Source organism: Ceratotherium simum, chromosome 31 (genome assembly GCF_057802395.1).
Source record: "Ceratotherium simum simum isolate JZ-2026a chromosome 31, ASM5780239v1, whole genome shotgun sequence".
Taxonomy (NCBI): domain Eukaryota; kingdom Metazoa; phylum Chordata; class Mammalia; order Perissodactyla; family Rhinocerotidae; genus Ceratotherium; species Ceratotherium simum.
The window spans coordinates 3837715-3854105 of NC_141930.1; the positions used below are offsets into that span (position 1 = coordinate 3837715).

Sequence of the window (16391 nt, forward strand, 5' to 3'; positions counted from 1 at the left end):
ATCATAATAATCCTTCCAATTCCAGACAGTTCTCTTTTCAAGAGAAGTCATGGTAAATAAAATGTTATCTTTATTCCACTTCCAACAAATCACTTTAGCACATTTTATGGATTTTTGACTTATTGCGTTGACTTCTGCTTCCATCCCTTAATTCAGCCTTGATCACCAGGGAATCAGGTCTTTTTCTCCACGAGGTCAACCCTGAGGGTTGAATGGCTTCCAGAGGGAAATCAGGAAGCAGGAATTGAGGGCTAAGAGTCAAAGACAGATCAACCAAGAGAGGGTGTGAGCTGATGGGTAAGCGGTCATTGCTATCTATACTAATTAAGAAACACTTTTTGCTGGGTCCCTAATGGTGGTGGGAGGGGCTTCATCTCAAAAACAGGAATACCTGCAACAACTTAACAAGTTGAAGTCTGCTGATTATGCTTTCTCCTATCAGTTACTCCAGTTGCACTGATATTATAATATGACCATCCGTGGGCTCCATACGAAGGCTTTTGGCTTAGTGAGACCAACATGTACTCCTAATACAGGTGGTAAGGATACAGCAGGCACATCTCTCTCTATTTGATCTCCAATTTCTCTGCCACTGCCATTTCTGCTGGTAAGATTTCAAGAGGTTAGCCCCTTGCCTTCTCTGTTCTCAATTCATTGAAGGTTTCATTCATTCCCTCAGTTTTCCATGATGTTTCTCTGGATGACTTCCAAAACAACACTCTAAGTCCTGCCAATTTTTGTGATATTTCGTCCACTTCGTGCTAGGAGATTTCACACTGCGTGTTGATAGTAGCAAAAACCCAACATGTCTAAATTCAAATACATGATCTTTCTCCCAATCTCTTCTTGATTCACCCATTTCTGTAAACGATAACACCATCTTCCAGTTACCAAGACTTGAACAATAAAGTGCAGAAAAGTGTAAAGACAAAGAAAAAATCATTTATAATCCTACAACTTTTTTCTCAATGCAACTTTGTCTTTATAAGGGTGAAGTAATCCTGTATATCCTTCCTTAATCCTAAATTTTCCACCATGTCATGAGAATTTCTTCATAGTTATAATTTTAATGAGTATACAATTTGTGAATGCTCTTAAAACATACTGGGATATATTGTCAAATTCATTTTCAGAAAGTTTGCCAATTAATACTCCCACTAGCATTTTATGGGAGTACTTAAATATAAGAATTTCCGAGTTTAACCCCCACTACCTCCTAACTGCAACTGAATATTATCATGCTCCAATATTTGCTGTTTTTATGGTTGTTAAACAGAATCTCAATGTTACTTTAATTTGCAATCCTATGTTTATTAGCTATGTAGTCATTGCAGTATTGTCATTGTGATATAGATTAGTCAAAAGAGACTTCTATAAAGTTCCGGTCCGGCCAAGGGTGCAGAATTTATCGGAAAAGAAATGACTACACTGAGCAGAAGCAGATGCAATGTGTCTCCATGCAACTTTCTCATCAGTCCTCAACCCCTGTGGGGTTAGTGATTGTAGGGTTTTTCACTACACTCATGGATGATAATAGAGTTGTTCCAGAGGTGAGAAAGACACAGAATTATCACTTTACCAGTTTCTGTTATACTCAGGATTATGTCACCACTGCTAAAGAATCATAGTAACAACTTTCCTACAAGATTATATGGACAAATATGGAGGTAACCTGGTTCCTGAGCCAAACACATCATTAGCAAGGCCATATCCTCTTCCAGAAGGAGTTGCTGACCAGGAGACCTTAAACAATATCCTTGTCTCCAGCTAGCTGGTGATGACGGAAAGACTGATTGTCAGGTTTTGCAAATTTGTCCAGATATCTATTGACGTACTTCAAGTTTTTTTATCCTTTGGATCTTTTTACAAATTAAGGATATTAATTTTAAATGTTCAAAACTTCTTGTTTGTTTGATATAATTGACTTACAGAGGTTCAATTTTTTTGTAATAAAATCATTTCCCTTGTGTGTTCTTGTTGCTTTTATGCATAGGAAGTTCTCCATCCAGAGAAGGAATAGTGTTAGTTAAGATATTAAACAAGATGTTTATAAAATTTAATTAAAAATGTTAACTCTAAAAGTAAACTTTTAATTTATTAAATTTTATATATTTTTTAAAAGGACTCTAATAATAGCTCCAGGCATATTTATTAAATATTGTACCATCTTCATGATATAATAAATACTCTTGTTAAATGTTCTTATATGTAAGAGGGTCTTTCTAGGGTGATCTAGTCAAAGACCTGTCTGCCATTTTTTTTTCTTCCCTTTTTTTTTTCCCTTTGATTTCTTAACACTCTGGTTTAATTGTTATTGTAATGAGATGGCAAGTTCTCCTTCTTTCATTGCTTTCCTTTGAAATTCTTTTGTTTATTATTACTTTTATTTGTTATTTATTTTATTTATTATTGGTCCAGATGGAATTTAGAATAAACAAGAGTTCCATTAAAGTACAAATTTCATTGATATTATCATTGCTTTTCTACTATGTGCAAGGCACTGAGGAAGATGCTGGGTGGTGAAGAAAACAGACTAAAACCCTACTCTCCTCAAGACCCACAATTTAGTCAGAAAGGCAGGCAGTAAAATGATAAAGTACGTAAATACAAATCAGGAAGTACCATGAAACAGTCAACGTGTTTTGATAAAGAATAATGGGGTTAGGGCAGAGAGTGGGGGAGACCTCATTCAGAATGGTATTAACCCTTAAGTCGAAAACTGGTGAACAGGTGCATGTGGGCCTTATGAAGAGATGGAGGGAGAGAATTCTAGACATGGGACTAGCAAAAGCATGGGCCTCAAGTGCAAAAGATGCCCCTGTGTTGAAGGAACAGATAGAAAAGGCAGGAGAGGTCAGCTGGGCTAGACATGCAGAGCCTCACGCATAATGATAAGGGCTTTGAGATGTTAAGTTTTTAAATAAAGGGGTAGCAATTTACATTGACATTTAAAAAAGACGACTTTTAGATGGAGCTACAGGTAGAGTGGAAGTAAGGAGATAAATTAGGAGGTGAGTTCTGGAATATTGGAGATGGAATTGAGAAAAGGAGAGAGTTTCAGGGTATATTTGGAGGTAGAAGCAACAAAATGTAGTGGGAGAATAGAGGTGGGAGGTGAGAGAGAAGAAATCTAGAAACTCCTATGTTTCTTGGTTTAGTAAATTAGTAGATAGAGGTGCCTTTTACAGAGATGGGTACTCTAGAAATAGGATCCATTTTAGGTGGAAAACAAGAGTTAAGTTTGAGATGCTTATGAGACATCCAAGCGAAACTGTCCAATGAGAAGTTGGCTGTGCAAAATGAGAGGTCAGGGCTATAAGTACACTTTTGAGACTCATGAGCCTATAAAATGGCATTAAGCCAAAGAAGTGAACAAGATCTTTGCGGCTTAGGGAAAAATTTATGTTGAATTAACATACAAAGGATTGTTTTTTTTATAACTTCAAACCTACCACCAAGGAACATCTCATACCTATTCATATATTCACATCTTTTATTCCATGAATAAAATTTTCTGGTATGTGCTATGTAGGTTTGTGCATTTCTTATTGAGCTTATTCCTAAGTATTTTAACATTCTAAAGTGGAATATTTTTCAGTATATTTTCCATAGTTATTATTTATATATTACAAAGCTTTATAAGTTTTTACTTTCATTGGATGAAATTTTAAAACATTTAAAGATGTTTTAAATTCATTATTAAGCCTAATAGTGTTTGTTCTTACTTTCTTGGGCCTTAGAGGTTGATAAGCACATCCTATCCAAACAAAAAATGTTCTCATCCTTTCCAGATGTCATACTATTCATTTCTGTTTCTTGCTTTACTGCACTAGCTTCCTCTTCTAGAATAAGTTAGAAATAGAAGTTAGAATAAATGCAAGTGCAATTGTGACTTTTTTTTTCAGTATGAAGTGGAATGTTGTTTTAAGATGCATGTAGGCTTCTGTGTGTGTGTGTGTGTGTTTGCATGGGTGTACAGGCACAAGTGTGTATGTGTGTGAGAATGTGTGAATTTTTCTTGTGAAGCCTTATTTGATCATGGAGCATCTTTTATATTTTGCTGATTTTTTTATGCTAGTATTTTTATTTATTTCAAATTTTTGCATCTACATTGACGAGTTATCTATATTTAGGGTTTAGGTGTTACTTTTTTTGTCAAGTTTTTATATGAGAGTCATAGCAGCTTCATAAAATGAATTGGGTAGATTCAGGTCCTTTTCTTGTGTCTTGAAATGGATTTCACAGCAAGGAAATGAACTGTTCTTTGAATATTTAATAGGTAACATTTTCAAAACCTCTGAATTTGAAATGTTTTTTTAATTTATCCCTTAATTTTTAATTTTTTAATATTATTTTTCTTATGACTCTTCTAAGAAGCACATCACAGATATTGCTAGCCCAATATTGGTTGTTTTTGCCACTCGATAGGGGGGTTTAACTTATCTTCATTTATTGTTTTAAACGATACTTTCTCATTCTCTGTTTAGACATTTAACGAAATACTTTGCTTCACATTCTATTGCCTGTCTGCCTGCCTTCCTCCCTTCTCCCCTCCCTCCTTCCCTTCCCCTCCCTTCTCTCCCTTGTTCTTTTTCTTTCTTTCCTTCTTCCTTCCTTCCTTCCTTCTTTCCTTCCTTCCTTCCTTCCTTCCCTCCCTCCCTCTTCCCTCCTTCCTTTCCTTCTTCTTTCTCTCTTTCTTTCTTTCTTTTTGGGGTGCAGACAACGTCATGCTTGATTTTGTCATCTTTGAGAACTTGTAAGGTATATATTGTTTCTAATTCTATTAGTGATTACCTTTATATAAATATAGACTTGACACACTGGATCATAAGCTTCACCAAGACTGAGGGTTTTTGTCTCTTTTGTTCGCTGATGTAACCTAAGGACCTAGAAGAATCCCTGGCACATAATGGACGCTCCATCCTTATGTGTTAAGTGAATAGACCTATGTGGGATGAAGCATTTAACACATTTTATTCTCTTGTCCTCTCCTAATCAATTGTATTAACTCAATCTGGAAGTATAAAAGCAGGCTGTTGTTCAGAAACAATTATATTTACATGTAAATCATGTTTTTAGGAATGTTTTGTTTGCTATTTTTATATTTCATTTTATAAATATCATTGCAACAACTATTTATATGCAACTCTATGATTTATTGAATTCGGTGGTCATCATTAGGTATTTGTTCTATAAATTTCTCTTGCATTTTTGTTTCTATTTTTTGAAGTCCTGTGGTATAACATCTTCAGGTATATTGTTCCAAATGTTTCTAGGAATTCAGCATGAATGGTACATGCCTGAGTCTATAGATCTCTGAGATGCTCCACTGGTGCCTTCACACATTAAGTGCAGGTTTGCTGGATGCAGCACTTTTGAGCATAACCGTTTTCCAATCAGAGCTGCAGCTTTCCCTATTTTGGAGAGACGGTTTGAGAACTTTCTCGGTTTTGTTGTTTGTTTATTTTTAAATTTTCTATTTTTTTCTATAAGTAATGTTGGATTTTCTTATAAAATTAGGATTTCTGAGAATAAGGTGAGGCTTTTGATCTGTCTTTTTACTCAGGTCAAAAGTTTTCTTCAATTATGTCTGATTTTCATAAGTTTTCCTTTTGTTCTGTTTCTTCCTGAGGATCACCTGTGATGCTTATGTTGGATCTTCTTTCTCTGTCCTCGGTGTTTAACATTATCTTTTTTATATGTTCGCTTTACTTTTACTCTATAATATATGGAAGTTTCTTAAATTTGTTCTCTATAACAATTATTTGATGTTCTGAAGTATAAAGTTCACTTTGATTATTTTGTTTTGGGGTTTCTTTAATTTTATTGTTTTTTTAATTTAAAAAGTATCTGCCTTTAGATTGGATCTTTCTAAACTGTCTCTGCTCAAATTTTATTAAGGTCTCAATGTCTTGTACTTTTCTTTCTAACACACAGAATGACTGTTTAAAAAATATTCTCCTCTTTTATGAAACAGATATTTTTAGAGGTCTGATCATTTTCGTAATCTTGAATGAAATATTTCCTCTTCTATATAATGTAGTTTATTTTTGATATATCTCATGTCGATTTTTTCCTTTGCTCATACACTTATCCTGTCTTCTATTTGCAATCAGAAGGGCAGGTGGGATTTCCTGATTGACTCTCATTGCTTAGATGCTGATTGCTTCCCCATCAGTACATAGTAGTTGCTTAACAAATTATAGCTTTTAAAATTTTTTATAATAAAGTAAAAACCCAGAACATATCTTGTTTCACTTAATTCTCCAAACATTTATGGAGAAATAACCTGCTATGTACAAGGCACCATTTTTACAGGATACAAAAATAGAGAAGGCAGAGTCCTTATTCTTACAGATGCAGCAGATAAACGTGGGGACCATTTTGCAGGCTCAGGCACCCCAAATTCTCCCATGAACCATATTTAGATTCCTAGAGTGGTTCTATATATCTCAAGGGCCGATAGGAAGCCTTTTCAATAACAAATAAGAAATTCACTTGTAAATTCCTCCTCTGTAAGAATGGCTTTGAAAGTTAGAGGAGTGCACCTCTCTTTCTCTAAAGCATATGCTTTTCTAGGAACCTGAACATCTCTAGAAAAGGTAGATCACAAACATTCAGACTTCCAATGGATCCAAAGATTTAAATCTTTACCTCTATATATGCTACTTATATGACCCACATCTCTATATCATCAATATGTACATCTACCTGTGTGTGAACATTAAGATATGTTACTTACTTTTGTTATTATGAAGTATTTTAAGCCTACAAAAACAACGTAGAGAAAATATAAAGAACACTAGTGTAACTGACACTCAAGTTTTATCAAACCCTAACCTTTGATACTTGTGTGATTCAAAACATTTGATTCAAATATTTTTCCTAATACATTAAATATTACAGATGTTAATGAATACATCTATTCTATTCTCCCTTCTTTTTCTCGCCAGAGATAATCCTAAATTTGTTGTTCCTCACTGCTGTGAATTTATTTTTTTAAGTTTTACAACTATTAAATCCTATATACAAATCACAGGTGTGGCTTCATTCATCTTCAGATTCATGCTAAAACAAAACAAAAGAAAATAGGATATCTCACTTAAAACTCTGGATGTCTACCTTCTCTTGAAAACTCAGGAAGCCTGGCCAATCCAGGTCTACATTTCTGAATCAGGCTGCCAGTTGGAACTGAAACTTGGCTGTCTCCTCATTCCTCATCGGCACGGTTGCATTTAATGTTGACTAACTTGCTTCATGCCTGTTTCTTGCATTTATATTTCTTATCAGCTGTCCATAGTCCATAGGTATTTGCATTTGTAACTCCTGTTCTCTGAGCTTTAATACATTTAAAAGAGCCCCCTCTTGATTTATCTTCTGCTTCATTTCTATCTTATTTTGTTGTGTATTCCTGCTTTGAAAACTATTATTTTCTTGAAGAAGATGGAAGCAAAATTGGTACTTTCCCCTTCACATTGTCACCAGTGACTAGTTTACCTAACTTCCCAAGCAGTGGGCCTATTTTTCCATATTTTTCTTGAACTGAATGCAGCAAGTAATGCCCCTTTACTTTCCCTTAGCATTTTATTTTTTTTTTTTCTATGAGACTGATGTTGTTTGGAGTCAGAAGAATTCCATACTCCTCCTCCTCATCTCTTAAAAGCTTCCTTTTAAGTTATTGAACTAAACCTCCACGGATTATAATTCCAAACAATCTATACTTTGTTGATCTGGTATATATTTTATTCCATCTTCGTCATCAAAAGAAATTCTTAAGCCAGAAATGGGTAAAGAATAAAGGGAAAGACTCATGGATTCATACTTCAAGGCCTGGGTGGACAAAATTAAGTTCAATAACAAAGAATTATTTTATACATTTTAATGATTCATTTTACATTGAGAATAGTTAATGAACATCTGGGAAAGTATGAAACTCTTAATTTATGATAATGCCAGATTATAAATGCTACACTGTTTATGGAATACTATGAGGCAGACAAATGTCAAGTCAGAAAAAATATCCACATGTGTATTTTCCTAATACTCAGTACCTGCAAACACTTTCTTTCTGGAGCATCAGATCATCATAGGCAAATATATCTATTTGACAGAAATCCAAGAAATCACTGCTGATTTTATTCTCTTATAGACCCATATACAGGGTTTTTTTCAGCTTCAGGATCCAATCATGGCAGTCACAAATTCTCCATTACTCATTATGGCCATCAAAAATAGTGTACCACATTATGGTTTTCATATTTCCTTAAAAGGGAAGTACGTTCCTGATGCAGACCCTAGCTTCTAATGTGCAAATTTTTAATTTTTTTTCAGAATTTTTGTTTTTGGTAACCTTTATGGGAGGAAATTGTACAATTTTTCATGAGCTTATATTTGAAAGACCTAGAGAAAAAAGATAAATTACCTGAAAGAAATTAAAATAGAAAAATAAGAAAACATACCAAGGGTGATTTTAGACTTTCCTCAGTTTCTTTGAAAAAAGGAGGCCTTCATCTCACTAAGTGTTCTTGGTGACATCACAAGTTGTCTCTCTGTTCCTTAATAAGGAGCTTGCAGTCACTTGGCTGTCAGCTTTTAGTCTGCCAGAGCATGAATGCTTCTGTTGAGGTAGTTTTGCTTTCTATTCTGAAATATATACTTAAAATTCTATATTTGGATGAAAAATATGCCTTCTAGAAATGTAAGCTCGAGGTTGACCTCTGTCAGGGGCTGAGGGCTGTGTGGCTTTCTATTATATGGTGGGGGGATCATACTACCTCAAAGTGTGTCTCTTTGGCTTGAGTATTTTTAAGAACAAAAGATTCAAGAAGAAACTTTGACCTTTCCCCCAACTCCCTAAAAGAATTTAGGATAGAAGGCCTGTTCCAGGAAGGAGCTGTCACCATAGATAACTATAGTGTAATATGAATTAGGCATTGTAGACAGGGAGGAACCTAGCAAGGCCCATGTGATCCAAGTCCTCTCCATGTCTCACTGTCTCTACAAGGCATGGAAACATTTGTTTACCAAACACTTTCTTTTCCCTCTCCATGTGAATTGCCTTCTTCCCTTTGAAGTCCCAAATTACTACCCTCAACATCCTCCTGTGTCTTTAGCTGAAGATGGTATTTAAGGTGGTGGCTTCGGCCATTTTGGTGAGTTACTTGGTTTTTCTGGGTTTCTCCCATGTACACATGTTATTAAACTTTGTTTGATTTGCTGCTATTCTATCTCATGTCAGTTTAATTCTTTGACCAGCCAGAAGAAACTAGAGGATAGAGGAATATTTTTTCCTCCCTTACAATGGCAAATTAATCTGTTCCAGAATACAAGTCACTCCATGAAAAGTGTGAGCATATAGAACATATCATATACATGTTAGTAAACCTATGCTGCTTTTATTATTGCACTGATTTTGTGGCATTACAGTGACATAAAAAGCTCAAACTGAATATTAAAACTAAGTGCACCCCAAAGGAAAGATATACACCAACTTTGTTTTAAAAGAAACAGTATTTATTAAGAAATTATACACTGAATTCTCCTACAGTCTGTGGAGATGGTTTCTTCCATTTCCACAGCACAAGACAACAGCTAAGAGCATCTGGAAAACACTTGCAATGCTTGGGAATGGCGAGTTCCTGGTAATAGGAGATGAAATGAAGTGATGTATGACCTAATTTAAACTTTTGGATCCAAAGACAAGACAATCTTTTCCTTGCCAATGTAGTCCTCACCTTTTTTGGCACTAAAACCTGTCCATGGGATCTCCTACCCAGACTGAAGTATTGGGTAATAATTGGGTCATTTCCTCTCCGTTGAGCAGAGAACGCTCAGTTTAATCACAGGTCAAACCAACAGCCCTTTAACTATTAAATCACATCTGAAATATTTGCATTCTTTATTAATAAAAATGGTGCTTATAGAGGGCAGAAATATAACCTTTTCAAGTATTTTATCCTTAAGATCTGAAGTACTTTAAACTATAAACTAAAAATAAATTATAAAAACTAGCATACCATGTATCTTTTCTTCCATGGCTGTAGGAAATAAGCTTTAAACATAGAATTGCAATATCACCTGACTTTATATATGATCAACAGTAAAACATGCTAATCATAAAAATAGCTTTTACAAATATACATTTGTATACAGTGTCTCCCTTACCATTCATAAATGTCCTTCACATTTTAAGACTTAATAAAACAAACCAACATAATTAAGCAAAGGGGAAAACACATTTACAATCTAAACCATAAAAACCTGACAATTATAGAGCTTAGAACATAGAAGAAATGGAATTTCTAAAATTGAACAATTCTGTCCATTTTATTTATTTGGGTTTGTATATAAATTGAACCAAAGATGTTGCAATCCAGTAAGAAGCCTCCTTTCACATTTCTGGGGGTTGTCACAGTTTCTCTTTTCTGCTTTTGTGGCAGTATTCATTACTTCAGATCACTTTATCTGTAGAAACTGAAAAAAGAAAAAAGTACAGAGATTTATGTTTCATTGTTGATAGAATGTATATACATAAGTTAAATTTTAAGGCTAAATCAGGAGACAGAAAAAAAGAATTAGACCTTTAGGAAAAATACTTTTGAGAACTTTAGGTTCTTAGATCCTTTTTTGTAGGCAATACTAAAATTATTTACATTTCTATCGTTATGCTTTTTTTTGAATCCAGCTGATTTACTACTTGAGATCAGCAATTATTTTTCAACCTGAGCTCTTGTCAAGTGAGAGGGGAACGACTTGAAGTTCTAGGCTATGGAAAAAGAAGTGAGTTGCTCATGAATCTTTGCTGTCCCTAACAAGAGTTACCACAGAAAATTTTTCCCCTGTAAGAGGCTTTGAACAGTGCAGACCTAAGCCTTTTGCACCTAGGATGGAAGAAAAATCCAATACAGCTCTCTGATCTGAGTTACACAATCTTGGTTGCAAAAGAAGAAAGCCAGAAGCACTAGGGGCAGTGAAAGGCTCAGGGTGCAACTATGAGCCGGAAACACCATAGAGGAGCCCAAATTCAATTGGTTGAAGAATTAAATTGCGAAATTGAATACGAAGATGAAGATGAAGATAAAATAATGGAAGATTTCAGTGGTGGGGAAAGGCATTTATTTATCTTAGAATTCTATCAAGTTCAAGGCCTTTCTATTCAGCTAAAAAATACAATTACACCTACTATCTCACCAACTTCAAAGGTTTTTTGGAGTTAGATGGAAAATCTATGTATATGTCTTAAGAGTCAAATCATGCAAATCAAAGTCTCGATTTGGATGGGAGTTGCTGGGGAGCATACCATCTTGTATCAGTCATCTTGAGAAAGCAGAATATCATGCACCACTGGGCACTCCCAGGGGAGGACTCTAAACATTTCAGTCCATTGTATTTTGGTATCAGAGTTGTCAAGGAAAACATTACTCAGTCAAGCATTGGATGAGTCCCCCTGGAAGCCTATGCAGGGCAATTGGCCTGTGCATCTCTCTCTCTCTGTGTATCTCTCTGTCTCTCTCTCTCTCTTTGTGTGTCTATCTCTCTCTCTTTCTGTGTCTCTGTCTCTGTCTCTCTCTCTCGGCTGCAGTAGGAGGACTCCTGGACTTACACTTTTAAGCAGAACAAAGGAACACTCATTTAGCTTGAAACAGGCTAAGATATTTCCACACAAGGCGATAAGACATACAGGCTGTGTGGGCTCTTTACTTCTGGGTAAGGAAGTATTCCAGGCCTGTTCTTGTGTGGCTGAGTGGGAGCTGAAAGACTGCATGCACAGACTGCCTCTTCCAACAGTGCTGACTCGTATGAGTAACCAGAGAATTAGGTAATTGACCTTTTACTAAAGTTTTGAGGCCCATGATATAGAGATTATGAAAAAGATGGTACGGCAGTTGGGGTGGTGAGAATTGCTCTGGATATCTGCGGTTCCAGATTTCATGCCTGGCCAAGATCACTGGTTGAAAGGAACTCAATGAACCTGGATGGTACTTTCTCTTTCTTCACTGGTATGCAACTTTCACACTCAAGAATATAAACATCTCGGGCCGGCCCCATGGCTTAGCGGTTAAGTACGTGCGCTCCGCTGCTGGTGGCCCGGGTTCGGATCCCGGGCGAGCACCGACACACCTCTTCTCCGGCCATGCTGAGGCCGCATCCCACATGCAGCAACTAGAAGGATGTGCAGCTATGACATACAACTATCTACTGGGGCTTTGGGGGGAAAAATAAATAAATAAATAAATAAATAACTCTTTAAAAAAAAAAAAGAATATAAACATCTCAATCATTTCAGTTAACCTGGATGTAGTCTTTCTCAGTGAGTGCATATCTTTTAATTCTAGGAAGATTTAGAATTAAATACAAAATGTTTACCAGAATAGAAACCATGGCACTAATAATTTTGTGTTAAGAAAAAACATCTGTGAACATTTAATACCATAATTGCTTGTGTTATTTAAGAGAGTTTAGTCTATTAATGTGTCAGTCTTGTGATTTCAGGTTAGAATATGCAATTAAAAAATTAAGACATAGGATTTCGGTTTTATGATTTGAAATCTTACATCCAAATCTTATGTTCTGCAAAATATTGAAAAGGCTCAGAAAACTTTAGGTCATCATATTGATATCCAATTTATTAGATTTTAAGAATTATTTCATTCTCAGAAAGATTTTTATTGTTTAAACCAGACAAATGAAGTACTTAAAAGCACAATATAAAATATACTAAATTTACAATGTTTGGATACATTTAATTAACTACTTTGGGACAACCATTTTTCAAAGGACTCGTAGAAGTACTCTGTAAAACTTGGTATACTTATAAATATAATCCTAATAGTAAATGCCCCACAATTTTTATTTTAAAACTTTTGTAAATCAAACAACTAAAAATAAATAATATCTATGTCTTTAATAGTCTATTCTCCAGTCAAAAACATTAAAAAACTCATATCCCTAGGAAAGAAATTTTATGGGTACCTCCTAAGTACATTTTGATATTTTGACATTCTCTCTCTCTCTTACTTTTTGCTTCTCTCCCTCTTTCCTTTTCTCTTCCTTCTCGCCCAACCTATACTGTATACTCACTGGTAACACATATATGTATTTTTAAAACGAAAATGTGGTTCAAATATGTTCTTCATTCGGTTCCAAGCTGTATTCATGTACACGGCAAGAGTTAGTCTTTAAAGCCCAGAGTTTTGAGGTTACGGTACAAAGTAGGCATAGGTCTGCTCCTTCCTGTGTGGTGTAAAGGAGGTTTGTATGTTTCCTATATGTACATTCCAAAAATGATCCATTATCAATGTGAAAATGAATAACATAAGAAATAAAATTGAATTCACTCTATAGAATGCTGCTGAGATGTAAACATCAGGCATTGTGATTTTGGGTTTGATTGATAACATTTGTAAGCAGGAAGGAAGTAAGGCTCTTGGTATGATTGCAATATGATTGCAAAGACCTTCCCTCCAAGGCCTCCACTGATGGCTTTCTTATTACAGATGGAAGATGTTTAAATGCCGCAGCAGCTGTGAATGTAAAGTTGACTAATCGTTATGTTTCTTCAGGTTAAGTCCTGGCAGATGACATTAATTTAGTTCATTCTTACACCATCCTGTTCCTCTCAAAAGAGGTAATGAGTGGTTGTTTAGCAACTATCCATTTTGTTAAGAAGGAAAAAACAGCCTGTAGATTTTTTGTGCATATTCCATTACCCCTAGTATGATTTCTCTTTTCTCCCTCCTTTGCTGCTTGATTGTAAATGATTACATAAAAATAATGATCCTGGGAAGAGGAAAGGTAGGTTTGGAAATAATTTATTGAAGTCTTACTTCCTTGCCTTACAGCGTCAGAGCATTCGCCCATCACTAGTACAAAACGAGAGCTTCATTAACTTTGCCTTGTGAAGTAGGTGTTATTAACCATATGGATACAAGTCATGAATATAATTCTCCTTATCTAAAAACAATAGAAAAATATATTCACCAAGCTTTCCATAGACCATCTAGCTATTTTCTTCTAAAGGCCGGGGAGAAAGGGAACCACTATGACATTCTTGCTGCCTTTCCTCAAGAATGACAGTCTCTTAAGGAGCTGATTGGTTTAGCATAATGTGAAACTAATTGTGCTTTCCTTCTCTTGAATAGTGGGTAATTTATCTACTGGCTGCATGAGAGCTGGATGCCTTTAAAACAAATTCTCCTGATGATGAATGCTTTTTCAACTCTCAATCTCTCCTATTTATGAAAAACAACAAAAAGAGCCACTCAGATGGGCCTAGATGTTATTGAACCAAGCAATTTACTTCTATTTGACAAAGATGAAAAGGATAGTAGTAATCTACAGGAAAAGCACATTTAATTTTGAACCTAATGCATTAATATATTTGAAATAAATTAGATACAACAATATGTGGAGTAAATATGCCTTGTTTACAGCTCTACCAAAAAAACCATACTTTTTAGGAAGTCTTGTGACTTCTTTAATATCAGAAATGCTTCTGTTATCTTTTTTTCTAATTGAGATTTATAACTAGCAGGTAATTAGAGAAATATAGATAATCTATATTTTTAGGTAGCATCTATAAAAGCAAGAAAGGTGAAAGAAATAGAGGCTCTATAACATTTTATAGAAAAGTAGAGTCTTGTGAGCAGAAATTTTCTATATTTGTTGTTACATTGATCATATTTATTGAATAATTCTTTAGCTATTTACTTTTTACAGACAATACACTTTTATAGACACTGGGCTTTTAAAAATCCCTTATTACAAATGAGATACAATTCAATTCAATTAAAATTTCTAAATAATGTAAACAGATTCCTGGTGGCTACTATCATTATAAGTTAAAACTTGACTTCTATTAATAAGCTCTTGGGGCCAAAATTGATTATACTTTTAGGCTAAAAGAATCACATCAGAAAAAACACAATGAAATGAAAAACAAGATGGTAGTAACTCACTAGAATGGCTAGAAATGAAGGCCAGTATTCCATTACATAATTCTTGGGAGCTGATAGGCTCCATCCTTGGGTTGATGACCATTTAGGGTACCAGGGGTGGGGTGGGGGTAGGCAGGAAACACAGGAGAAAACAAAAGTGTAATAACTTGCCATAAACTTGGATAGAAGATAATCAAATTGCCTTCTAAGATTTTAACTCTAAAATCAAAACTTAAATGATCGGGGTAGAGACTATGCAATGTCACTTAAGAGACGCAGAAGGTTTCAGGGTCTGTGAGATTTGACTAGAACATAACTGAAGCTTATTAAATCAGCCAAAGAAAAAGATGTGTTGATCTGAGGAAGGCTTGTTTGGCACTGCAAGTCCAGAAAAGCAAGAGTCTTGGAGGGCAACTTGGTTGTGCCCATTCACAGACTGTCCACAGGAGAAGTTGTCCACGCCTTGGAGGTGAACCTGGCCTGTGATGACAGGTATATTCCTATTATAGGCATGGACACAGGCAATCTCAGAACATTCAATCAACTCTCTGTTCTAAATCCGTGCTCCCCAAACAAAACTTCTGATTATAATTCCTAGCAGTTTGCCTATTGGAAGAGAATGCTCAGGCCAGAGGACACAGAGGATCTCTTTCAGTTATAGGTCTTACTATAAATTCATAAGCAGATCTTCTAGATTTTTATGCCAACCCATTCCAGATTGGTTACTCCACATTTTTCTTTTTTTTTTTTTGGTGAGGAAGATCAGCCCTGAGCTAACATCCATGGTAATCTTCCTCTTTTTTTTGCTGAGGAAGAACGGCTCTGAGCTAACATCTACTGCCAATCCTCCTCCTTTTTTCCCCCAAAGCCCCAGTAGATAGTTGTATGTCATGGTTGCATATCCTTCTAGTTGCTGTATGTGGGACGCCGTCTCAGCATGGCCAGAGAAGCGGTGCGTTGCTGCGCGCCCGGGCTGCCAGCAGCGGAGCGCGCGCACTTAACCACTATTAACCACTAAGCCACAGGGCCAGCCCTCCACATTTTTCTGAGGTACTGTTCTGCTCCCTGCATGGGGTCACGTGCTTCTGTGAGCCCATGAAGCTAGCCCCAGACTCTGGACTGTGGAGGATGGTAATGAAACCTGTGGGCCTGCCTTGGACTAGCTGATCTCTCCCGGCTTTGCCAATACTTGCCATGCGCATTTCAAGGTCTTTAATACAGGCCATGTTTATAACACAGCATGTCAAGGATTATAGGACTTCATCAAATTTCAGCAATAAGGAATCAGAAATTATCTAACCCTCTCCTGTTATAGGTGAAGATAGTAAGGCCCAGACAAGCTGAGACACATGCCTAGGTGGTTGGTGGAAGCTTTGACTAGATCTGGAATCCTGACTGCTATCAAGAATTCTTTCCATTATACTCTCAGTTCTCAAACTTTGGTGGGCCTCAGGA

The 16391-nt window shown here is 35.8% G+C and overlaps 1 protein-coding gene across 3 annotated transcripts in view; it reads right to left on the minus strand.

The window, feature by feature from the left end:
• Positions 1–9513: 9513 nt before the first annotated feature.
• Positions 9514–16391, minus strand: part of RALYL (RALY RNA binding protein like) — a 686254-nt gene continuing 679376 nt past the window's right edge. For all 3 annotated transcript variants that reach the window (XM_014795852.2, XM_087420386.1, XM_087420385.1), the window contains one exon: positions 9514–10473. In XM_014795852.2, the coding sequence (XP_014651338.2) occupies positions 10456–10473 (18 nt within the window). In that variant the 3' untranslated portion in view covers positions 9514–10455. The remainder of the gene's footprint in view (positions 10474–16391) is intronic.